A 25,470-nucleotide genomic window follows, 5' to 3' on the forward strand; every position below is an offset into this window, starting at 1 on the left:
ATATATATATATAATGTATACATATATACATATATACATATATACATATAATAATAATAATAATAATAATAATAATAATAATAATAATAATAATAATAATAATAATTGAAATTATATATGCATATATATATAATGTGTACATATGTTAGGCTGGACAGAAAGTCTTGTCACCCATTTTTCGAAATTTCCAGAACTTTCCATTTTTGGGCGGAACACATGTTGCACCGTGTTATAATTGTAGAACATTCTTGAAGTTTTTCCACAAAAGGCATATAATACCAGCAACTTCTAGCTACCATCTCCTATGAATGGCGTGGCGGCATTGGAGCTACGGCAGCAGCCCGCAATATCAGCAGCAGATTGAGCGAAGGCACCACTACCATCAGCACTGTCAAGGGCTGGTTCGCTCGTTTCGCAACCGGAGACACCGAATTCGAAGCTCCACACTGTCGAAGACTCCGATATTCTTGAATCCTTCGAGAATCCTTACCAAGTTTGAAGAAGTCGAACGGGCGGTCAGCGACTTCTTCGACTCCCAGTCTCCCCCGTTCAGTGAGAAAGGGATCGCTGACCCGCCCATTTGGTGGGACACCGTTGTAATTAGTGATTGTTATTATATTATTGATTAATTTCTATTGATTGAGTAAAAAAACAAAGCAGAAAAAGTGAGATTTGGTGACAAGACTTAACGAACTTAGTCTGTCAAGTGTGTGTGTGTGCGTGCGTGCGTGCGTGTGTGTGTGTGTGGGTATGATCTGATGATAAACGGTATCTTCACGAGCTCGATGATTATGTCATTTTATGTTAAAATCTCATTTTGTGATGATTGTTGGGGGAAAAGAGGAGGAAAATCTATGGCTTCAGCAACGGTTTCAAATTGTGTCTGCATTATGGTGCTACCGACCACTAGCACCACTTGTTCCCAAGGTCCAGCTTCCTTCATATGCACATGAGGATGATTTTGATGAATACTTTGTATAAGACGTTTAGTAAGCATATCGGACGCTACCTTCAAAGGTCCAGTACAGTCTTACTGGATATAGAATGTCATGTATGCCGCTAGAATACATTAAACCCGAAGAACAAAAAATCTCTGTTATAAAATAAGGTTGTTATAAAATCTCGTTAAAGCTGTTATAAAATCACGTCGGGAGGGGAACGAGGTTTCATGGGTTTAATAGCGACACGCACTTTAGGAGCGAGAATCCTTGGGGTTTAATCACTGGTGATGACCGGGTTTGAGCAGGAGTTGACAATCGAATAATCTTCATGTAGAAACTCTTTTCTACGATTTATATCTCACGACGAAAAGAAGTGCGAATCTCGCTCAGCAAAGCCGATAGCGTGATATTATATTTGCAGAGGTCTCTGTGGCATTTCTTTGGGTTTCATCGAGTCCTTCTCGACCAGCTAATCGCCTTGGGACCTTGCATTTCGAGTATCCAATAGTCTTTTTTATTGATTTTCTTGAGCTGTGGCCAAGATTGGTATTGATGTTTATTAAAAGCTAACGCTTCGGCGTTTTTGCCTTCGTCAGAGCCTGGAAAAATCGAAGCCATTAGTGATTTATCCTCTCAAGCGCCTTATCACGTACAGAAAACATTCAAATGGTTGGCAAATTCAAACACCAACACATTGGCTAGTGCTTACCTCATTAGCTAGACTTTGTAACGCCACGGACCACCGCGTACCACAACTACGAGTCACAAGGGACCTGATGACCCGCCCCGTAGATCAAAACCCGCACGGATTTTGATATGGAGCTAGTTCGTTTGTGATCGCAATGTACTCATCCTTACTGTTCATTTTTGAACATTTGGCGGTGATCCAAAATGCCTCTAGTGTTCTGCGTCCTATGATCTCGGACTCGAACGATAGTATAGTAACCTCTACCTCTACCTCGGAGTTTTGATGGCTCTACTGTGCTCCGAGCCGGTGGAGAGTTTAGATTTCGCGAGTTCATTAAGATGCTCCTTGACCCGAACACACAGTGGGCGTCCCGTTTCCTCTATATTCCTCACACACCGCACAACCTGCACGTGATACGATACACCACTCCTGAAACCCTGCAATCAGCGTCTCTGCCATACAGGCAAATCATGCAGCGGGAGTTGTGCAGAGTCGGTCATACGCACGATTACGCACCAGCTGACGCTTGAGGTTTGCTGGTGGTATTTCCACAACCCTCACGTCGTTCTGAAGATCCGCTTTTCGCAGACAGCTCCGTACCACTCTGATCATGTCATCAGATATGTAAGGCAAACAGAGCGAAATCTTTTCTGGGCCATCCACTACGTTGGATCGAGAAGGTTGTGCTTGTCGAGCAACACAGTCCTCAGCTGGTTACCCACTGGACATTGCCATTTTATGGGCTAGATTTACAGACCATGTTTTTTCCTGGCTACTCGATGAAACTCTTGCCGCCGTCCTGTACATGTTGCCTATAGCAGATTTTTTCATTTTGCTGGGATGCGCTGAAAGATAGTGAATTAAGATGTTTTACTACTGGGTTTTCGATATCACCTAGTCTTCCATATCCAATTACACGAGTAAATGTGCACATTCAAGAAAGCCAACCAGTTTTCTAATTGCTTCTCCCTTGTGAACTGAATGTGCGGACGCTGCTGGTTGAGAAGACTGAAGCACGTGTTTAATTCTGCCTGTGTTGGGCAGACGACGCAGCAATCATCTATGTAACGACAATATAGCAGTGGCTTGCGGTCTATTATAGGTTTTTCGATCTTGGACATGAAAACAATGACAAGAATGGGCGCCAGCCTCTGACCCATAGGTAGGCCTCTAAGTTGTCGGTAGATCTGTCCCGACCATCGAAGAATAGAGCAATTCAAGCACTCATTTATCGGTGTCATTATTTGCCTAATGGTGAGTCCGTACATGTTCAATGAAGCCAGGATCTGCGTGAGCAGTTCTCGAACAGCCTGCATCGTGACATCGTTGGAGACGTTCGTATAGAGTGATGTAACGTCAAAAGACTCTAATACACACCCACGTTCAAACGAGGTGCTGCGAAATTGTTTAAGGAAGCTGCTTGAGTTGCTTAGGTGGGCAGAGACATATTTGAGCAGCTGATTTAGGATTATGTTGAGTGCCCGGGAATTTCTGTCTGCGGGGCTCCCAAGACCACTTATGATAGGTCTCACTTTAAAGTCACCTCGAAACGAAGCCGTTTTCAGTGAGTTTGTGGGTTTTAATTAGAGTATAGGACTGAGCATGCAAGTAAGTCATTCTTGAGACGCGTAATCAGGTTTTTAGGAAGTCCTGCTGTTCCCGCTATTTCAGCCCATAACCTATTCAGACAGGGATATTGTTATTGTAAAAACACGTAAATATTGTAAAAACCGCTCCAAAACGGAGTATACTGATGTTGCAAACACTCAAAATTTGTTGTCTACCGCGGGGTTGGGGTCTGGTGGCTTATACAGCATACGTGGGAAAGGTACAGAGGGTAAAGATGCTCGCTCAGCTATTCATTTTCTGGTCTTCGCTCTTGCTCTCAGTGGCAACCTATCATGATCCAATTGGAGGCCGTCCACAATCTTGCGTGATACCTCCGGACTTACTGATTGCACAGGTGCGAGACTAGGGCCGAGATCCAAAACGGAGAGCGCATCAGTTGAGATGAGTACATATCCGATCACAGAAACACGAAATGAACTTTGTGCACTGTTGTTGTTAACAATGGTGCTGTTGTGGACTGAACATACAGAGTTAGATCTAACAACAACAATGACTGCTCTCCGGACACCAGATGGAACAACCACAGCATCGATAAGGGGGATGGAAAAGGTAATTTACAACTTCTACTCAGATCTCTTTGACAGCCACGTCCAATGGCCCCTCGCTATCTGAGGGAAGATGGACATGTCATTCCAAACGCTCTTCCCTCCGAAGTCCGACATGCCATCATGTTGCTGAAGAATCGTACTTCACCCGGTCTCGACAGAATCAAGCCTGAGCATTTGAAGTACCTACCGCCAGTCCTCATCACACACTGGCGAAGCTCTTCACTCGATATCTTTCGGAATGCAAAGTTCCTAAACAATGGAAAACCAGCAAGACCCTGCTGTTTTATAAGAGGGGAGACCCACGAGACATCGGCAACTGTCGTCCAATCTGGTTACTGTCTGTAATCTACAAGCTCACCCTAAACAGGATAAAATGAACATTAGATGAAGGACAGCCATGGGAGCAAGCAAGGTTTTGAAAAGGGTTCAGTACGATTGACCACACACACACGGTTTCAAAGCTCATAGAAGTATCACGAGAGTACAAGATGCCGCTGTGTCTCACTTTCATCGATTTAAAGAAACCCTTTGATACAATTGAGACCGAAGCAGTCATTGAGGCATTGGACAACCAAGGCGTCCGTACTCCATACATAAAGATACTTCGTGAATTGTATAGCAAATCCACTACTAAAATTTCCCCATTCTACACTGATGTCATAATCGACGTGAAGAGAGGGCTTCGTCAGGGTGACGCAATTTCACCCAAAATATTCAGTGGCATTCTCAAGAACGCGATGCGAGTATTGGTATGAAATGACACGGGAGTGAAGGTTGAGGGCCGGTATTTACACCATCTTCGTCTCGCTCATGATCGTTCCTATAACTTCAAGCATCAACCAGGTGGTATGCTGGCCGGATTTAATGAAACGTGTAATAAGATCGGTCTTCAGCTGAACATAGGCAAGACTATGTTTATGAGGAACGGATTGGTTTGTGATGCCCCATTCTCGCTCAACGGAAAGAACATATCCGAGTGCTCCAGCTATGTATATCTAGGTCGGGAAATTAACATGATGAACGGCCTGACTCTCGAGCAGGGCAGAAGGAAACGAGCGGCTTGGGGAGCGTACAAGAGCATCGAGGATGTAGTGAAGAAGACCAGGAACACTCGGCTCCGTGCCCACCTTTTTGACACCACCGTACTTTCTGCCTTGACCTACGCTTTATAAAGGTGGGCACTTCGCAAGCAGGAGGAAAATGCGATCAGCGTCATAGAACGCGGAATTGAAAAATGTAATGCTAGGAGTAACCCGTTTTACGCAAGTGGAAGAAAAGATTCGAACTTCACTCTTACGTCACCGATCGAAGAAGAGAGACGCTACGGTATATGCCAAGGAAAGCAAAGTTAGGTGGGCCGGACACGTGACGCGCTTTAACGACAACCGTTGGACCACAGCCATAAGCGACTGGATACCACGCGACATCAAACACACCGCAGGAGGACCGCCGACCCCATGGTCAGACCTCTTCACGAAGTCTTTAAAAGAAAAGTACGACGCTCTTTGAGCTCCTTGCGAGAAGAGATGCCACTGGACAACACTTGCGCGCGATCGGAACAAATGGAAGTATTACTGGTGCTCGCTCGAGCAGATCGATGAACAACGTAGGTGCAGTGGAGCATAGGTGATGCAGGTGATAATCGGCGAGCAGATGTCATCGCCTGACGCGATTATCGGCATCTTCGCCGAGGTGTGCCATCCTCGAACATAGCTTTGCCCAACTTTCTCGATCTTCTCCGAGAGCCTGCACAGAATCAATCCATTCGTCGGTATTCTATGTCCTGTGAAAACTCACGTCTTCCCTGAACTGCTTATCCACACCTCAGTATCCTCAGGTCTTCTATGATCAGTGTCCTCAGGTCTTCTATGACCACCTCAATCCAGAATTTCCGTCTTTGGACAGGTGAGCTCTTCTACCTTGTACCTGACACCCTCTTTGAAAATAGTTGAATAAGGAGATCTGCCGGCCTCCTTTATATATAACTAAACAAGCGAAAATGTTTTTTTTGTGGCCAATTTTGTTGGCGGTGCAAGATGTTGATACCTTCCCGGGTCATCCGCGGGTACACCACATCGACGCGTAAACCTCTTCGTTTTGGCATACCCAAGGCCAAAGGTAGCCAAATAGACGTCTAAGCAGCTTCCTCTCCGTGCGAACAAGCCTCTCCATCATCGTAGACGATGCTGCCCAAGTCTCCGATCCGTAGATCATGATGGGGCGAATTGCGAATAACTACACTCACGGCCTGACTTCATTGGTGATGTGGCTCGACTGCAGGCATTCCATTCAGGAGTTAAGTGCAGAAATGGTGCAAGCGCGTTTCTGCTTAATATCACCCTCGCAGCTGCCGTCGCTCATCAGCGTGCAATCCGAATCGCAGAACTCGTCTACGATTTACTTGGTTGTCAGTTCAATCTGATTCCCGTTCGAGGTCTTGCAGAAACCCACATCTGTTTGCATTTATTAGGGCGTAGACGTAGTCCATAGGCTGCAGCCAGCTTTGATGCAAGGGTGCAAGGTTTACAACATGCTGGAGTTTCGTACTGCTTTCTGCGAATAAAAGAACATCGACGGCGTACTCGAGATCTGTCAAAGGGCAACATGACGGCGCTAAGACGATGTCGTTCTCCGCATGATGTTGTCGATAGCAAAATTGAAAAGGAGGAGTTCTGCCACTGACCCTCGTCTAGCTCCTTTTACCACCTCAAACGGTGTTGTACATCCGGCTTGTGTCCGAACTGTTGTTAGCATGTCAACAATCAAGCGAACAAACTTTCCTGGTACTCCATCGGTGCGCAGCGCGTTGTGAAGACGGCCTCGATGAGGAGGGTCGAAAGCGGCTTCAAAGTTCTGAAAGACTAATTGCATTGGCTTCTAATGGCGCTGTCAGATTTCGAGCGCTCTCCTATCGATGAACACCTAGTCAATCGTAGACTGGAGAGGACAGAATCGAGCTTGCTCGTTACGCGTTGTTTCTTCACGATGTTTCACCGTAGTTTAATAAATCGGTCCACGATAATCTTACAAAAACCTTATATAACAAACAGCAAAAAGACTCATTGATGTTTTCTAGGGTCTGTGACGGGTAACTTCTTATTCTTTCGTCTATACATATTGAACGGATGATCTTTGTCATCTCACGAAACCCAGACGAAGGAAGATATTTCAACATTTCAGCGCTAATCCGCCGTTTCCATTTTTTCCCAGATTTTTCATTTTTCGTCTTTTGGGTGCATACTAGAACCTCCCACTCGGTCCGTGGTTCCTCGTAACCATATGTGTCAGTTTATGAACGTGCACGGGTTAAGGAGCTGATGGCGCTTGCCGGTTCACCGAGGTCTTGAATTGGTCTATTCAAGTAGGAAATGTTGCTTCACCGACAGCCACTCCAATATCAGTGTTGAGTACTGGAGAACATCTTTTCATTTAGCCGCTATACTGCTTCAATGAGGCATAAGCTTTCCGTGGATTCTTGTCCTCCCACGCCCTTTAAACTCCTTCGCTCTTGACGTCCATTCGTTGTCCCGGTCCTTCCGCGAATGGCGATGAAACTTCTTTCTTAGACGTTCTCCCTGGCTCAAATCACCAGTGCTGCGAGCAGCGCATAGAGAATTAGACGTGGATTATGTTTTCGCAGGTTCAAAGGGAAACTTCTCCCGCGGCAATAGACCAGGCAGCGTTTCATTTGCCACGTCCTGGGTGCACTTTGTGAAGGATTCCGCATCTCTTAGCTTCTTCCTGGTTCGTGCTAATACATGAATATACACACGTTGGCGGAATTTCGTTCTGCATTCTTCATCTTTCAGACCTGCCATTTCGATCTTCGGTTGAGGTTGAACTGCTCGACTTCCTTTCAGGAACCCTATCTTTAAGCTGAGAAGAGCTGGGCGGTCATCGTTATCCGACGTGCGCTTCGCTGGATAGTACCATTTTCCTAGCACATCGGATTGTTATTAAAGTCTCATCTTTGCATTCGCATCAATACCGACAACTGCCGCATGCTCGCTTGGTGTCTTGGATATCAACATTTGAGATATTGAGTTCATCATAAAACGCGTCCCTGTTGTAGTCTTCAGCGGTTTTCATGGGTACGTGAGCACTTAAGGCTCAGACTTTGAATTCACTGCGATCCCGTAGTCGTACAAAGGCGCATCTAGGCGACGCTGAGCCAAATTCTTTCACCAGGTTGTTATAGTCGTTCCTCACAGCTGTCGCACACAGTGCAGCAAACGGCACACAGAAATACGGTAAAATCCTGAACATGGTAGTTTGTTGGAGTTCACTCGACAGTGTTTGGCAGTTCAGCGTGACACAACGTTGTTGTTGCCGATGATTCCTTACTCCCTTCAGGCAGATAATCTTTTAGGTTATGGGCTTTGGCTATGTGCTGGACGACAGCACCTTTTTGCAATGTATGGAAATCTCTCGCCATATAACAATGCAGGTTATACAGCTCGTAGATTCCCACGTCGAAGACTGGCAAGCATAAGTGTCGTAAGAAGAGTCGTAAGAGAAAGGTTATTGCAAACGTGTGTTTGTAATGTGGTGGTGGAAAGACGAGAAAAAAGATGATGAAGGAAAAGGGGAAAGCAGCAGAGGAAATCCGTTTAAGATGGACAAAATGACATTTTTTTTTTGTACAAAATGTAGTGTATGATAAACATGAGGTAGAAGAGTAAGTGAGTAAAAACTGTCCGTTTGGCGCACTGCATCCCACTTTTATCAAAACGGCCACGGATGAACACCTGAGACGTAGCAAACCTTTGCATTTGGCGTAAAAAGGTTGAAGGCATCACCCGACGAATGTGAGGTGGTACAGATTTCAGGTGGAGTATTCGTATACGGGATGGAAGTCTACGGAGATGGAGGTGATTCCGTTCATTTTTTGCTAATTGCCGTAAAAAAACGGCCCAGAAGATGCGGCGCGGCACAAGATTGGCGCGCTCCAGTCGAACCTCCTGTACAAAATGGTGCGCCAAAACGAATGAAGCCGTATCTTCCGGGCCGTTTTTTTACGGCAATTAGGAAGAAATGGACGGAATCACCCCTTCTCCATAATCTACTATTCCGTATACGAATACTCCACCTGAAATCCGTACCACCTCAAATTCGTGGGGTGATGCCTTTAATATCTGACGATGTAGTCAGTATAGAGTACAAAGTAGTTTTGGAGGGTGCGATCTGACTACTAGCTGAGAGTTGCACCTCACCTTAACATCTAGGAACAATTTAATTTGTAATAAAATTTAAGGTTGCTTCTGCCTAACTCCAAATTTCGTAGTATGTCCATTCGGCAAGGAAGGAAACTGCATAGTTTCTGGTTTGGGTTATTACAAGTACAGTGCCTAACACGTGGGAACCAGTACATAGGCGAAGCCGGGCGACCAGTTTGTGTTCAGATGAAAGAACATCTATATAATATAAAAAGTCGAGCGCAGAGACCCCTCTCGGAGTTCATCGCAAACAATATCACGAACACGTTGCTTTCATCATAGCTGCCACTTCTGTCATGCAAAGGAATTCCTTTTTTTTGCAAGGTCCATAAAGTTTGGAAATTACTAGCAGCGCTTTTCCTGGTGCAAACTTAAACAATAATAGGCGAACGTTAGTTTTTTCTTTTTGCTTTCTGTACTCTTCGTTTTTTAGACCTGGCCTTCCGACTTTCAGTTAAGGAGGAGGTTTCCCTTCTGGAACCGTATCTTGAAGATGGTAAGAACTGGACGGCGGCGCTGCTGAGTTCCCTTGCTTACGCGGTTATCTAGAGTCTAGAAGGAGGGTTACCACTTAAACTGACTGCGTCGATAAAATTTTCTTCTTTTCCTTCTGAACGCAATATCCTTCCGTACGCATGTGTCGGACGGCCACACCTCCCTGCGCAGGACATGACCATTTCTAAGCAGATCGAAATGTTATTGGAGTCCCATCTTCGCATTCTCATAGATTTCAACAGCGACAACCTTTCAGATGGTTGAGTGGATGGTAAAATGTCGAGTTAATCATAACTTATTTGTTTAAATGCAGACAAAAGGCAAAATAATACTCGGGTTTTTCAGTACTCCGAAGGTTCGGAAATTCGAATCCTTTACAAAATTAATAGGATTGTATTTTGCGCATTGACGTATTCTTACAATTCCAGTGAAAAGCTCTTACAAGCGTTTATCAAGCATTTTATCACTTTATCAGGAATCGCAACGAAACGCTGTCGTTCGTACAACGCGAATTGCCATAGACACTTTGAGATAGGTACCCAGGATCAAGCGTGCCAGAGGATTTTCCCATAAGGGTGCGCTGCACTGGGTAGAAGTGAATGAAGAATAATATAACAAAATATTACAATAGAATTAGATAATTGCATACATTATAAAATATTACCATAAATAATATTGAATGCCCCCCGCTAGTCTTTCCGAAATATAGATCAGACAAAGATGGGAAAAATTACATTTTCTCATCTTTCTTCAATCAGAAATTTTTAAAGACATTGCGAACTGGAGAACGTTTGATAGAGGAGAAATTCTCGGCTACAAAGCAATTAAAGATGTCATGCTTCGCACTAAGTTATTCTGAGTTATTTAATATCGGGATTTTGGAATATTTGCCCATTCCAGAAAAATAGCAAAGCGTTTAAAAAAAAACTCACTCATATATTCGGATGGGGGGTCTAAGAAAACCCCTATGCGCAAAATTTCTCCCTTCTGGACCGTCTGGTTCTCTCAAAATTTAGATGGGATAGATTCAAAAAAAGTCCTTTCTCTCTGAAAAAGTACCTGAAATATCTGTTTTGGTCCTCTTATCACGAAGATACTTGCGATCTCCCAGACTTAATGATGTGCACAGAATCTGGGTGTTTTTGGTCATTGAAGTCTATTAAAACCAGTTTTATACTGCTGAACACTACGTATAATTGAATTCCTCATCTTCAGCAGTAGTTTCAAGTTTCAAACTCTTTTGTAAAAATTTGACTCAGCAGAGTGTCGAACCTGCACCGCCCCATTGTCATATTTTACTGAACAAAATATTGATTTTCCTGGTCTTTTTCGTCGTTTCTCTGGAATTCGACCTATGGACGCGACTCTCCTTTTTTTACATACATATGTATTACATATACATTTTACATATATATGTATTACATGCCTTAATTAGTATTAGAGGATATTTCATAGATTTTAGAATAAAAATAGAATAGAACAAAAACTGAAGTATTTTATATTTCATTCATATTTCGAAAACATTTCGGCAAATTTGCTTCATCTGCTAACTGGTGTTTCTTTGCTTCAGTCAGCCACCGAATTTCTCATCTGTCATTTGTTCTTTAACTTTCTACTTTTCTTTCTCGAAACACATGGAATTATTTTGGAAAGAAACTCTGATCCTTTCATTGAGAAGATGGTTCCTGCCTTGAAAACAAAAATCACACAAGAAGTGGCTGATGGAGTTGAAGCTGAAAAGAGGAGCCGCAGTATTGTGATCACTGGTTTAGCGGAATTGGCCGCTGATAGATCTTTGATAGAAAGACAGAGGGGCCTCGAAGAAAAAATCGCCAATGTCCTAGACGCGCTTGAAGTTGACTGCCTGCCCAAAGTAGCTTATAGGTTGGGAAAGCTCAACGGTAACAAGCCACGTCTTGTTAAAGTTGTACTCCCTTCTCGTTCCCACTGGACTAAGGCTCTGTCAAGATCGCACCTCCAACGCCGCACAAGTCTTTCGAACATATTTGTACGTAAAAGCATGACGGCGGAAGAACGAAAACGGGATTATGAGTTGAGGCACGAGGCTCGTCTAAGAAATGAACGGTCATCTACACGTGAGTGGGTGGTTACAAAGATGCTCTCACTCACATCACCGACCTTCCCCGCAAACCAATGACGCAAAACTTGTAATCCAGCGTAGACCTCTCCTTAAGACAAAATTTATTTTGTTTTATGCACGCAGCATAGCAAGCAAATAGCACTTTTTTCCCTCTTCTCCTCGCCTCCACCAACCACCTACTTATCCTTTGCATTTGCAAAATCTATTCGATCAAGAGAATCGACACTTCTATCAACTTGATAACCCTTTGAACAACGCTCTCTATACAAAAATTTTTTCTGATCTTGACTATCGCATGAAAAAAATAGCTTGCATATCGTGAGCGACGTTTGTCGAAAACATGTATGAAAAAATTTCATAACTTTTTCGCTTAAAGAATTAAACAAGCACAAAAACTGCCTGCTGAGGACTGACAATGAAGATTTGATCAGAACCGATCTCGAAATAGCTAACGCACTTGCTGAATTCTTTGCTTCTAACTACTCATTGAAACTGGATGAAAGCTGTCATAATCTTCCTTTGCCAACTACTGATTCCTCTGCCATTCAGGCTTCTCAAAGGTCCTTCGACTTTGCCATTTATCCAAATAAAGTCCTTACCGTTTTGAAACGTTTAAATCCTTCGTTTTCGTGTCCCAACGATGGCATTCCCCAGATAGTTTACCAAAAATGTGCAGATGTTTTGTGTCTTCCTCTTGATCATATTTTTAATGCGTCGCTTGTCTTCAGTGAAGTTCCTAACATTTGGAAAGAGGCTTCCTTTCGAGCAACACGGCTTCCAATCTAGATCCTCCACTACTTTGCTATTATTGTCTGATTCGGTCTATGATTGGATGACAGAAGTAAACAAAGGGAAGTCAGTTGATGTAATATTATTCGACCTATCTAAAGCGTTTGACATGGTAAACCACAAAAAGCTTCTCTTCAAACTCGAAAACTATGGAGTTCGCGGACAGTTGCTCAATTGGTTGAAATCGTATCTTCAAGAACGACACAACTGTAGAGGTCCATAGCAGTTGCTCCAAGCGTTATGCATTGCAAACCGGCATTCCGCAAGGCAGTGCACTCTTGCCGCTCCTTTTCCTTGCGTACAATGCTGACCTTTCCTGCTATTTGAAAACCCATCCTGACATGAAAGTTCAAATGTTCGTGGACAACATCAAAATATTTTTCCTATTTTTATCAACCTAATGAGCAAACTTTCGCCCACAACACGGTTTCCCCAGCACCAACGAATGGTCATGGTCAAGAAAATGGGATCTACCTTTAAATATTTCCAGAACAGAAGCGTTGCATTTCGGCGAGGCTCCTCAGCTTCCCTATGTTTGCAATCCAACAACTATTCAATATCAAGAGCAAGTTCGAGACCTTGGGGTAATAATTGATAAATCGTTCGACTTCTCCACTCATTTTGACTTAGTCACTAAAAAAGCGCTGTCGTCTATTTTTATATCAATGAGGAACGCGCACGTTAAGAACCCTGATTTACTAATATTTCTTTACAAGACATACATTGTGCCATCTAGAATACTCCACGCCAGTCTGGAATCCAATCTTGAAGGAGGATATCAAAAAGTTAGAAAAAATACAACAAATTTTCACTAGGCTGGTTTATTATAGATGCTTTCCGATCCGGGTTACCCTGAAACACTTTCTTCCTATGAAAGTCGACTTAACGCGCTGAAATTGAAAAGCCTGAAGTACAGATGAGTAGTCAACGATTTAGTTTTGGGTTTTCGGATCTTACAAGTGGAAGTTAAGCTAAGTAAGGCAAGTATTGGATTTTCCGACCAACAGGCGGGAGAACCGGAAACTTCAATTTGCACTTTCCTAAACTCAGACGAAAACTCTTCCTAACTCTCGTTTGTCCGAATTGGAGGCAGGGTGATTGCGTAGTATCGAAGGTTATCTATCTAATCGCCTGTCAATTATGTGGGGTAGAGTACATTGGCGAAACAGGAAGACTACTATGTACCCGCATCAAGGAGTACCTAGACGGACTCGTAAAATCAAAAACATCCCATTTAGGTGCACATCGCAGACAGTGTCATGACAACACCCTTTTCAAGATAGCTGTCACGATCTTAGCATGCGAGTGAAACATTATTGAGCGAAAAACATTGAAAGCGTTTTATATCACGGCCAAAAGTCCAATCATGAATCGTGAAGAAGAATGCATCGCTGTGACCAACGAACTAGCGCCATATCAAGACTTTTGCGGGTTTTGACTTACGGGGTCAGAGGCGGGGGCACCGTTACTAGTTACTACTAGCAGCCCAACTCTAACAACTGGTGTTCCGCTAACATCACGATTTTGTGACTATCAAGGTGAGCGCTATGGTGGTCTGCTTTTCTGACGCTGCCTTTGAATAGTCTGTCTGCTAAGTCATATCTTGTGGGATGACAAGGCGTTTGAGAGAGAGTAGATTACACGTGTCCTTGATTTTTCCAGGCTCTGAAGAAGGCGACGACGCCGAAACGTTAGCCAGAATAAAGATCAATAACAATCTTGGTTCTGCTCAAAAAGTAGTACACAATCTTCTCAACTATGTTTAACTTCTTTTCCTGCAGAGTTGCGCGTTGGATTAATCTACTTCCAGCTGAAGTTATGTCTAGTCCGAACTCGAAAATTCAAAAGCAGATTATCCAAATTAAATGTCCTACCTATTCTAGGTATGAGCGAGGCCTAAAATCTCATTGTTTCAGAGAAATGGAGTAAGTTCCTTCTCTAACAAGCGACCACAATAAGCATTAGGTTGATATGTGTTTTTTGCTCACAGTTTTAGTTCCTCTTCTTCTGTTGTTCATTATGACACTAGCTAGCTGGAATTCTGCCTTGATATGCTCCTTTTCAAATTCGTTCCTACAATTGTTCCTTATTCTATCCTAGTGGTGGAAAGCCGTTCAAGGATAGCAAAGTTGGTGAGCCCTTGCCCTTGAAGTCCCCCTCCCATTCGCCCAGGGTCCCTGACGGATTCCTTCGTTCGAGGTTAAGTTGGTCACCCAAACCCTGGTATTCGTTTGTCTACCGTAGCGTTCTGGGTCTTGGAAAAGGATCTCGCATAAGGACTTCTTACCTTCTGTAGCAATAGAATGACCTGCCAACCCACCACCCCTTATGCTTTGAAGGTCCAGTCTTGTTGTGTAAAATTCAGGCGAAATTCTAGTGAGCTCTAGAACAAGAGGAACGAGGGGTCGGAGGCCGAATTCGATAGGGTCGCGTCCCTTCACCACGCTTAACCCTGTCAGTATCTCAAATTTTGGCAACTGAATCTATATACTTAATGACCACTCTAGCTACCCACTCACTACCCTTGCTTGCACAGTACTTCGCAGAGATGAAGTTTTTAGTTACAGTTTGCGATCAAACTTGCAAGGTGACATTTGAACAAGGCGACGAAGCAACACGTTTATGAGTGCTATACTGAGTGATGGTGAAGAGCAAGACAAGGCTAAGAAGATGTGGAACATTGTCGTAGGCAATCATCGAGTTCTTTCTTTTCTGAAGTATAGAAATGATCGGAATTTGGTTCTCAAGGCACCGCTTAGAGTTTGCGAATGCAACGAAAACTGCGGAAATATTTGACTGCAGATAGATAATGGAAAGTGCCTTCAGGCAATTATGCTAATATTGACCTTTTTTGCCATATTGACGGTGGAAATATGACAGCTGTTGATTTTTTACATATGCCTATCACAATTTTACAAATACTAGAAAAACTCAGAGTAAAGAACTAAAACTGTAGATTTTTTTTTGTGGTACGGTATACTGAGCGTTTTCCTATGTACACTTTCCTCTTCACATCAGTACCTGTGCTTCTTATATATGTGCAAAAAACAAAAATTCTCGCAAATGTGCATTTTGTTCAATAGTTCGGTTGGGAGAACACTGTCTCTGTGTTGAAAAAGGCAATTATGGTGGTTCCAGATTTGCTACGAAGATCTCTGCACATTTGTATATTTGGTGTCACTGTTGTATGAAAGTTTGATGTCTCTGAAAAATATGAAAAACATTAATAATGGGAAGCTTTGGCGTCAGTTCTTGGACAGCCTTTCCGCAGATGTTTGACATTTCTTAATGAGAAACAAGATAGAATGCAATTATCGAAATTCTGCGGAAGGTGGAATGTGTATGAAGGAGCCCCGCCTTCTCCTCTACTTTTTATTTTCAATCAAAGTTTGAGCATCATTTGACGTTCTTTGACTCCAGAAGAGGACTGAAGGGACTGACGTATGGAATTCACCAGTTTTGCATTCATGTTTGCATTTGTGCGTTTTCTTAATTATTTATTATCAATCCACTCTTGTCTTGCCAACAGATGCATCCGATGAGGGTTTAGTATCAGCTCTCGAGACCGTATATCAAGAAGTCCAATATTATCTCTCTCCTTTGAGAAGAAAAAAAAAGACATTCTGTCGAATTCCTTTTTTTCATATATTCTTTTTTGGATTTCTCCCGTGCGCAACGTGCATTACAAACAACAAGCGATCCAAAAAATACAACATTAGGTGTAAAATCCCTTTTCAAATTTCCAGATTTACGAGATCTAATAACGCTACAGCTGCAAGAATGAGAAAATTTGTGGTATTTCTATTTTTGTACTCACATGCAGCCTTACTTGTATCCTCTCTTTTTAATCTCTCCCCCAACTTCAACGCCAAATGAAAATATCAAGTCTTCCTGTTTCGTGCTTCTCCACAAATGTAATATAATCTGGTAAAGAGAACAACAAAGTAATCCTAACGAAAATGGAGTATTTTCGACAGATTATGTTGCAGTAGAATCGACTCGTCTACATACGCACACGCATACGCACCCTTCTTTATTACGTAGTACTAAGTATAGAGATTCATAGAAAAGAGACATTTTCAGAAAATTTCTCAGCCCTAATACTTCCGGTAGTCATCTTTCAAGCTGAACTTTGGTGGAGAGTTGCTATGTGTTCTAGTTGGTGGCAAGACTGATATGCAGTGTGCGTTATACTTGAGCGCATTAATACTGCAAGTAAGTTGACGGTTGCACACTTTACTTTACACTTTACTGAATGTTGCGCAGACAGTGTTATTTTGCCTATTCTTGGACTTCAGTCATGGGCTTTGGACTTGATTTACCTACACGATGGTTCTCCACTCTTTGGAGAGGAAGTGCTTTCACCGAATGGAAAGCGTCTTACACAATTTCTAGGAGTTCCTTTTGCCGAACCACCAGTAGGAAACCTGAGGTATTATTCGAAATGGCAATTGTAGATAGAGATGTAGGGAACTTGAAACTGCGTATCCATAACTTGACGATCCCAGGTTTCGTAAGCCAAAGCCAAAACATCCATGGAGAACGCCGTTGAACGCCACCATTCTGCCGAACTCTTGCATTCAGGTACTTAGAAGACTTTTGGTTGATTCAAATCGAGAAGATAAGGGCAGTTCTGGTAAGGATGTTTTCCATATTAATGATTTTGTGGAGGAGTGATTAGAACGGAAGACGCGGTTAAGCAGGATTTACTACTAAATATCTGAACCAGACAATAATTTGAAGTAATGAGAAAGTGCTGTTACTATGTTGAGGTAAACATTATGAACAGTCATGAAAACGTAATTGATGTGAACAAGCAAGGCTGCACAACATTTAGTAGTGCAACATTGCCTTCTCAAGCATGCATGTTTCAAAACCTTAAATAATTGCCCCTCTGCATAAATACAAGGATACATTTCTAGTCTAGTAATGGTCATAGCGTTAAAAGTGACTATTACCGAATAGGGTTTCTGCCTGGTAGCAGTTAACAGGAAGGCATTTTCTGAGATTGTACCTGCTGAAGCCGCTCATCACTTTATCAAGAAAAAAAAACCGGATACCCCAAATTAAACTTTACAATACTCCATAATGAGATAAAATTACGAGAACACCCATGACACAACTAGGAGTGGGTTGATGTGTAGAGAATGAAGCATTAACGTTTTGTTGTCAGTAGACTAACGTTTAAGAACCCTTCATGTTTTCCACAGGAAACTAAACTCCACCAAATGGGCGCCCCCAACATCTCTGTAGTCCTATTTGAGAAAAAGTTGGTTTGATTCTAATTAGCTCATTATTGTCTGTATACTGTCTTCAAAGCTGGGACCATGTAACTCTGATTTGAGTGTTTCCCATTTTCAATTCCATTGAATTATTCCATGCTTTTTACTCACCACTCACGCCACATCATAAGCAGAAACACATATTGGTATTTCTCTATTAAAGGCAGCATATCACGAATCTGACGTGATGAGGAAATCCGCGGGAAAAGCTGGAAATCGGGGTTGTAGATTGCGGGATCCGAGGGGGTTCTGTCCATCTTTCCATAATCGTCGTAAAAAACGGCGGGGGCCGCTTTAGTTCCTAAGAGACGTCAAACAGTGCTTCTGTGTGCACGTTCCGGTCTCCCCAGTAGCCTGTCCATTGGTTTTACTTGCGGATTTGCGGCGAGTATACGAGGGTGACGCGTTCTACTTGAAATCTTCTTGAAACCGGCGTCTCCACCCCGTTTTTTTTTACGACGATAGGGAAAGATGAGCAGAACCACGCTGTGTTCAGCAATCTGCAACTCCATCTCCAGCTTTTCCCGTGGATTCCCTCACCACGTCAGATTCGTGGTATGCTGCCCTTGAAGAACAATTAACAATTTCCCTAGTATTAATCTTTGGTACTCTGTCGTCTTTTCTAACTTTGATTTAAAAGGTTCAGAATTTATGCTAGATAGGAATTTATTTATTTATAGATATTAATTTATTTATGGAGAGTTCGGTTTTGTGGCAGTGCCATGTGCAAAACAAGGCGAAGTATTGCTACGGCAAATTACTTCACGCTAGTCTAATGGCACAAAATCTACTGTCTTTCAATTTAAAACATAAGTCTCTAGAGTTTCGACACGTACTTTGGTGATTTTTATGGATCAACAATGTGGAATGCGAATACACCGATGTCTGAGGACTGTCTTTACATGAACATTTATGTACCAGGAAAAGTACGTGACTTTAACTTCCCCGATATAATCGATTTTAGCTCAATAAGCATATTTGCAGATTGACCAGTCTAAGAGACTTGCTGTATTAGTTTGGGTGTATGGAGGAGGATTTTGGTCTGGAACGTCTACGTTAGATGTGTACGACGGCAGAATACTTCCAGTGTAAGCAAATGTACCTCACTAATCCCTTTTGAACGGATTTGATAGAAACTTTTCAACGTCTCGGGCAGCTCTGCATGATAAACTCGCTTAAAGGTCATGAATCATTCTTCTATCTCGTATATTTTTTCTCTTTTTTTTTTGGTCTAGAATACCGATCAGTTCATAATCACAGCTTCGATTATCACATACATATCGTCATAATTGGGGCTCTTGCTCTCACTCCTCTTACTTGAAGTGCAGCAACTAAAAACCAAATAAGTCATGGAGTGTCATAAAATTGTACTCAAATTATGAAAGGGGCTACGTTTTAGGCCGAAGTTAGTCTTTGAATACAATGCATGATCAAGCATTCTTAATCGTTTTTTTCAGAGAGGAAAATGTCGTTCTCGTGTCCATGAACTACCGCGTATCAATGTTGGGATTTTTGTATTTGGGAAGACGCGAGGCACCCGGTAACATGGGACTTTGGGATCAACAGGTTGCTCTGAAATGGGTTTGTCCTTACTTAATATACCTCTTCTTATTTTTCGTGAAATACGGCCTAAATGAGTAAGCTGTAGAACTGTCTCCCTACAGAAGAACAGGATCATATAGGACGCAATCTGTTTTCATTAATAAGTATATAAATAGAGTCTTTTATCATAAGATCGAAGACTATGTAGGATTCTCAGTTACGGTGAAAATGAAGTTCAAAAAGAAAAAAAAAACGAAAACGATTTTTTTTTCACCTTTTTGGAATGTCCTATTTCCTTGGGCAGATCAAAATACAAAATCCTTGTTTACAAAGATCTCATGTCTGCACCTACGGGAGTGCATCGAGTCCATTTTTGTCGGTGAACGAGTGTCTAGAACGTTTTAGGAAATAACACTAATTTAAAGAGTCGAAATGCGACGTCATGTAAATACTTGCAAAACTTGGAAATATGAGCATTATTTACGGTATCCGAGCATTTGTGAATCATGCGAATAATGGAGCAACTGTCTAGAAAACTATCTTCTATTGGTGACCGCTGCAATTTTAGGTACACAAAAACATCGACGTATTTGGAGGAGATCCGAGTAGAATTACCCTTTTTGGAGAGTCAGCTGGAGCCGCTTCAGTTAATATGCATATGTTAAGCGCACGAAGTACGCCTTACTTCCAGGTACAATCACTCGCTCATATCTTGAAGAGTAAATCTTCAGTGACAAATGATATTTGATGGACAGCACAAAGCTACTGCACCAATAAAAATTAAACAATGATGGATGAACTAGTCCGTTTTGCCTCTGCCCTCACAAAGAAGTTGAAGTAAATATGGCGATTTCTTTCGAATTAGTTCAGTAGACAGAAGTGAGAACTAGGTTGGTTTGATTTAGTAAGATCACTTAGAGATGAATGACGGTTATATCCAGAAAACCAGAAGGCGTAAAGAGTGTGGTAGGTGATAGGTCAAGAGGAAAAACAGAACTGTGTGGATTGACTTAAAAGGAGAAGGAGGTTAAAAATTAGAAGGGAAGTAAAAGCAAGATTAATTTGATTTCATAGTGAAAGATGCACAGATCCTTGGACATCTAAAAGTTTGCACTTCACAAAATTTGTGGATAATTGACTTCATTTATAAGTTAATCAACAGGCTGGTAGTATCACCTAACGCGATTGACCGCGTCTTCGTCGAGACGTGTCGTCTTTGAACATGAAAGAATAAAAAGATAAAGTGTCCGGCGTTAATCAATCAGCTAGGGAAGCGAAACCACTCACTTCAATTCAGAATCGTTTGAGGTTCACGAACGTGTAACTGGTCTATGCAATTTCTTGCGGGGGCCTGCAGTCAAGTCAGTGTTTCTGTCCTCCCCGACAAGTCTGGTACCAGTTTATCGACCCTGGAGGGAGGAAAGGCTTGGTTGGCCCTAGGGCGGATCTGAACCTCCGATAGATCGTACAAGCAGCGGGACCTGTAACCGCTACACTACACCACCTTGTATCCTTGAACATACCTCTTATCAACCTTCTCGACCAACAGCAAAAGTTCGCACAGAATCCATACCTCCAACAATCACTGTTCCATAGCCCACTAGACGTGGCGCTTCGCGTGAACTGCCTATCCACACATAATAAATGATCCGAGTACCCTCAAATAGCAATGCCCGGCAATTCAGCGCAACGAAACGGAACGGAGAGTTGTTACCAAAGACACGCCGCCATGTAAGTGTGCAAGTTATACAGCTCGACCGGGACTGGGGGGTATAGAGTACCCATGGTCATTCTCCTCCAGAAGACGAATAAACGCAGACCCGTGTCCTTTCGTCTTCCTGCGAAATTAAGTGTTCTGGCGAAATTCAAGAAATTATCGTGGTTGCAGTAGTAAGAGAGTTTGCTTGACTGCATTTATTACGAACAGAGCCACTGTGGGCAGATAACAGACAATCAGACTCGTATACGCTGCTCCAATAATACATAATAATTGTGGATAATATTTTTATGAGTGATACATTCTATGGTGTCTGTGATGGCTGATGAAGTACTATTCAAGGTATTTTGAAAAGGACTACGAGGGTGGCAATGAAAACTACTCGCCGCTGAACCTTTTTTTTAATGAAAGATCTCATTAGAAAAAAAACACACAAGGTTCCTTCATAAATGGGAAACTAGGTCATAAAACAAGTAAAAATGGAACGTTTGAGAAAATAGATGCAGTGATCTACCTTATTTTATTGTTCGACGTAAATGATGTAACTCAAATGAATAGTGATATAAAGAAAACCGTTTTCAGAATTGCTCATAATAGTCGTTTCCAAACTACTATATTTTTATTCGTATCACGCGGTAGTCTGAGAACACTAGCGTATTTCAAGTAGTGTGTGGTGGGTATATTATTAATGGTCTATAAGGATGGAAAGAAAATTGCAATTCTTTCCTACAATTCAACCCTTCAGTGACAAAGTGTTCCCATAGATGTTTGAATTAATTTAACGATTACAAGATTTTAATTGATTTTCTTGAGCTGTGGCCACGATTGTTATTGATCTTCCTTTATTAAACAACAGCTAACGTTTCGGGGTTATCGCCTTCGTCAGAGCCTGGGAAAAATCAAAGCCATCAGTGATGTTAGGTATCTGCGATTACAAGATTTTCATTGCAACTGTGGTGCACATCCTATTTTGATTAAAAATAAAGTACCTTATTCCGCTGTACACATGCGCTGTTAAGAAGATACACGAGTATGTAATCAGTGTCGTTTTCTGTGTATTTTGTAGTTATTGCTGTAAACGTCATATTTTTTCTGGATACAAACAAGATAAGATTTGTTGGTATTTTCGAGAGAATTACTGCAATTTTCTTTCAATTAACAAGAGTTACGCCATCAGGAATATAACTGGGCAAAGAATGCTGGTCACTTTCGTTTTAGTTGGTGAAACAAAAGTTCTGAGTGTTTTTTTTTGCTTTGCTTCGACGTTATTAACGACGAAATTAACATAGTTAGGATCAACTAATTTAGATCAAATTTCCACCTGTTTCTTCGATAACTTTTCTCCATTTTCTACCATTAAGAACATGCAAATGCTTGAATAGGTGATACTCCCTTGTTGCCAGGTCTGGACTATACGGCGGCTGCGGTAGAACCACCTATCCAAGCTCTCTGAGCTTTTGATGCGTTGTTAAAGATGTGTGCAGCCTGTTATCTTGATGGAACACAACACCTTACCTATTCAACTCTGGCCGCTTCTGGTCGATCGGCTGCTTCAATTTGTTCAATTGTTGACAGTAGAGATCCGAGTTGAGTGTTTGGCCAGATGGGAGAAGCTCATAGTGGATGATTCACTCCAGTCTCACCAAACGCACACCAATACTTTTTCGGCCGTCAATCCGGGCTTGGTATGGTTTATATCGGCTCATCGCGATTGCACCACAATATTTTTTGTTTTTGTTCTTGTAATGGCACCTTGAATTCGCTGTAGAGTGGCACCCGAAGTGATGCTTACATCGTTAGATATGGCTCATTTAGGACATCTAGCGAAAATTCTCACAACTTTTTACTCCATCTAATATTTACTACTTCTTGAAGAACATGAGCAAGCAGATCTCTAATTATCTATTTTATTTGCAAAAGCATCCATTTTATTAACATTGAATGTAAAAGAATCCTTAAAAATTGAAAATACACAATGCCTTTGAGTTCTTTGACAGCAGACACAATGGATCTTTCATAGATCATTTTCAGTTCAATCAACTGGATGTGTCGTATCTTGAGGAGCACTACTGTATGTTCATTACGATGCAAGCATTGTATCCCCTCCTAATATTTAACCAAGAATTCTTTTAAAATGGGAGTTTGTGCCTATGAATGCACTAACTGGGTGTTACGGAACAAGATTCGTACATGCTTCGTACAGGCTAGTATTCAGTATCCTCACGAGAATAAGGTAGTTGAACCAACGGTGTCTTAAAAGTGATCGGAAGCAATTTAGTAGCTCAGAGGTAAAAAAATAATTGAAATCCTTCTAGTTGTTTCTATGGATTAGTAATTGCCATTCCAGAGAGCCATTTTACAATCCGGAGCAGCAACGGCTCCATGGGCTATCGAGCCACGCGATGTTGCTTTAGCACGTACCGTGGTCATCTACAACGCGATGAAGTGCGGGAACATGAGTCTACAAAACCCTGACTACGACAAAATTCTTTCCTGCTTCCAAAAAGCGGATGCTGATCTCATTAGGTAATGATATCTGGGGAAATCTTTGGTTGTTTGTAACTTAAGCATTACAAAAGTGTCAAATTTCAAAACGATGGAGGAGAGCTATTTTTTCAGAGAAAACGAGTGGGCTCCAGTCCGAGAGTTTGCCGACTTTCCTTGGGTTCCAGTCGTAGACGGTGACTTTCTAGTGGAGAGCGCCCAAATCTCATTACGGCAAGGTTGGATGTCAATACAGCCAGCGCAAAACGTATTGCACCATAGTGGCGCGTCCTGGCTGAAGGCATACTCTAGACCCTTTCTTACATTACGAAAACTCCTCGGGTATCTTTCTTTCCATTTTTAAGGTTTTCATTCTTTTTCGTTGGAACACTTTATGATCAGGACGGCGTATTCTTAGCGAAGTAAGGACAGATTCAGAAACGAAGGTTCACTTTCTCACGCCGAATCACGGATTTTCAGTGCAAGCGTAATGTCAAACAACGGATGAATAGGCTTCGGTAGATTGTTGAGTTATCCAATCATACCTTGCCTGAGCAATCAGAAATGGAGTGCACCCTGTAGAGATTCGCTGTAGAGAGTCGTTGCTATTTAAATAATCGGCTTTACCTACTTACCTACTTACTTACGCTGCATCACAGGCTAGGATATAGTTCACGAAAGGCTAGGATATAGTTAAATTGTCTTGGAGAATCGATACATCGAATGGAGCTAGAAGCTTTGAGAAGTATTGTGATGTAAGGTGATTTCAAATTTCTAACCGTATTAGAAGCGGGAGAATTCGCCACGTGAAATATGAGAGCGATGCATCTAATAGCTTTCAATTACGTACATGAAAATTGTCATAGGAAACAAACATTCTTCCAGCTTTTAAAATTGAAGGAGATGAGAATTATTGATATCTTGTAGGTTCCAAGCATTTTGAACATAGTCTAAGTTGCTTCCATATAAAACTTACGAACAATGTTTGTGCTTGTGAAACACGTGAATGCATAGAAACGGAAGAATGTAGTACGGATGGAACATAAGTGCTTCAAAGAGGTTCCTTTTGCATCTCTGACCTCTTGAAAGAAAAGTTAATTTGATGAGATCTCAAAAATTTCTAGGAGTATTATATAGACAGAATCAGCTCCTCCTCTCTCTTAGTAGACCAGCACACAAAACGGTAAGTATTATTAAGTAAGCTGTTTTCAATATTTTCGATGACTCACGATTTTGCTTTACGTATTTCCCTATTAAAAAATGATTGCTCAAGAAATGCCAGAAATAGGTAGTAATAGGGAGTTTTACTTATGTAAAGCAAACAGGTCAAAACTTTTACAAACTATCGCAGTATCATACATCCTTTAAATACTCTGTATAAGTGAAATGATACATTTATATCCTCTGTATAGCTTTTGTGTTACAAATCTAGCCATTTGTCGACAGAAAGTGTTTATCGTTATGGTGGTTATGTCAGTATGAGACACCCTTTTTTCTTTGAAACTCTTCATTGCATTGCTAATTTGTTGTTGGCGATGCTCGTCTCTCTTTCGCAGAGTTTTCCACGCATGGGCATTCTGGAACAAGAATATCTTCCTCTCAGCACGTTTAGATCGCTGCTTGGAGTCAAAGCATTTTTTGTCCTTCTCTTACCTGGACCTCTTACCTTCAGTGCTCTATGCGCCCCACTGTTACGTAGCTTCAAACGCTTTACGAATTCTTCAAAAACCGGTTTGTGCGATAACATCTTTCGCAGCTTATTTAAATTGCAAGTCTTCAATATTTTAATAAAAATTAGTAAATGAGACACGCGGATTCCCATTCTTTTAAAAGTTTTTTCTCCGTAACATGATTAATTTTGCTCATCAATAATGGATATCAGTCGACTCGAGATCCAGTTTATTTTGGACTCTAAAAGGCTTTTACAAAAGCACTTCTTTCAGATTGCAGACCGCTACAAATTATGAGATGAGACTTCAAGATGATTGCGCCTCAGAAATATGACATTTAGTGCAATCAAAATTCGAGAAGAGTGAAG

At 41.8% G+C, this 25,470-nt stretch overlaps 5 protein-coding genes across 8 annotated transcripts in view; 3 read left to right on the plus strand and 2 right to left on the minus strand.

Annotated features, from left to right (window-relative positions):
- Positions 1-799: 799 nt before the first annotated feature.
- Positions 800-6,677, minus strand: RB195_024752 (uncharacterized protein; the record flags this gene model as incomplete). Of its 2 annotated transcripts, XM_064212636.1 has the most annotated exons (4): positions 800-1,009; positions 3,582-3,715; positions 3,994-4,055; positions 6,490-6,677. In XM_064212636.1, 4 exons carry the CDS (start codon positions 6,675-6,677, stop codon positions 800-802), a joined length of 594 nt encoding a protein of 197 aa, XP_064068517.1. The 2 variants fall into 2 exon arrangements, with proteins under 2 accessions (XP_064068517.1, XP_064068520.1); XM_064212637.1 differs by lacking the exons at positions 800-1,009; positions 3,582-3,715; positions 3,994-4,055 and adding exons at positions 5,378-5,552; positions 6,258-6,359.
- RB195_024753 (uncharacterized protein) lies at positions 3,852-4,151 on the plus strand (the record flags this gene model as incomplete). The annotated part of the gene is made up of 1 exon (XM_064212638.1): positions 3,852-4,151. The coding sequence occupies one exon, from the start codon at positions 3,852-3,854 to the stop codon at positions 4,149-4,151; it is 300 nt and encodes a 99-aa protein (XP_064068518.1).
- RB195_024754 (uncharacterized protein) lies at positions 4,295-4,978 on the plus strand (the record flags this gene model as incomplete). Its single annotated transcript, XM_064212639.1, has 2 exons — positions 4,295-4,555; positions 4,640-4,978. The coding sequence occupies 2 exons, from the start codon at positions 4,295-4,297 to the stop codon at positions 4,976-4,978; spliced, it is 600 nt and encodes a 199-aa protein (XP_064068519.1).
- A 755-nt stretch (positions 6,678-7,432) lies between the features above and the next one.
- On the minus strand, positions 7,433-7,895 carry RB195_024755 (uncharacterized protein; the record flags this gene model as incomplete). The annotated part of the gene is made up of 2 exons (XM_064212640.1): positions 7,433-7,725; positions 7,799-7,895. 2 exons carry the CDS (start codon positions 7,893-7,895, stop codon positions 7,433-7,435), a joined length of 390 nt encoding a protein of 129 aa, XP_064068521.1.
- Positions 7,896-11,195: 3,300 nt separating this feature from the next.
- RB195_024756 (uncharacterized protein) overlaps positions 11,196-25,470 on the plus strand; it is a gene marked incomplete at both ends in the record, with an annotated part of 29,643 nt that continues 15,368 nt past the window's right edge. For 2 of the 3 annotated variants that reach the window (XM_064212643.1, XM_064212644.1), the window contains 12 exons: positions 11,196-11,613; positions 12,347-12,473; positions 16,491-16,516; positions 16,567-16,622; positions 16,706-16,839; positions 16,916-16,991; positions 18,511-18,615; positions 18,674-18,777; positions 19,147-19,270; positions 19,800-19,922; positions 23,296-23,474; positions 23,568-23,671. In XM_064212643.1, the coding sequence (XP_064068522.1) occupies positions 11,196-11,613; positions 12,347-12,473; positions 16,491-16,516; positions 16,567-16,622; positions 16,706-16,839; positions 16,916-16,991; positions 18,511-18,615; positions 18,674-18,777; positions 19,147-19,270; positions 19,800-19,922; positions 23,296-23,474; positions 23,568-23,671 (1,576 nt within the window). The other variant, XM_064212641.1, reaches the window with a different exon arrangement.

Source organism: Necator americanus, chromosome X (genome assembly GCF_031761385.1).
Source record: "Necator americanus strain Aroian chromosome X, whole genome shotgun sequence".
Classification (NCBI taxonomy): domain Eukaryota; kingdom Metazoa; phylum Nematoda; class Chromadorea; order Rhabditida; family Ancylostomatidae; genus Necator; species Necator americanus.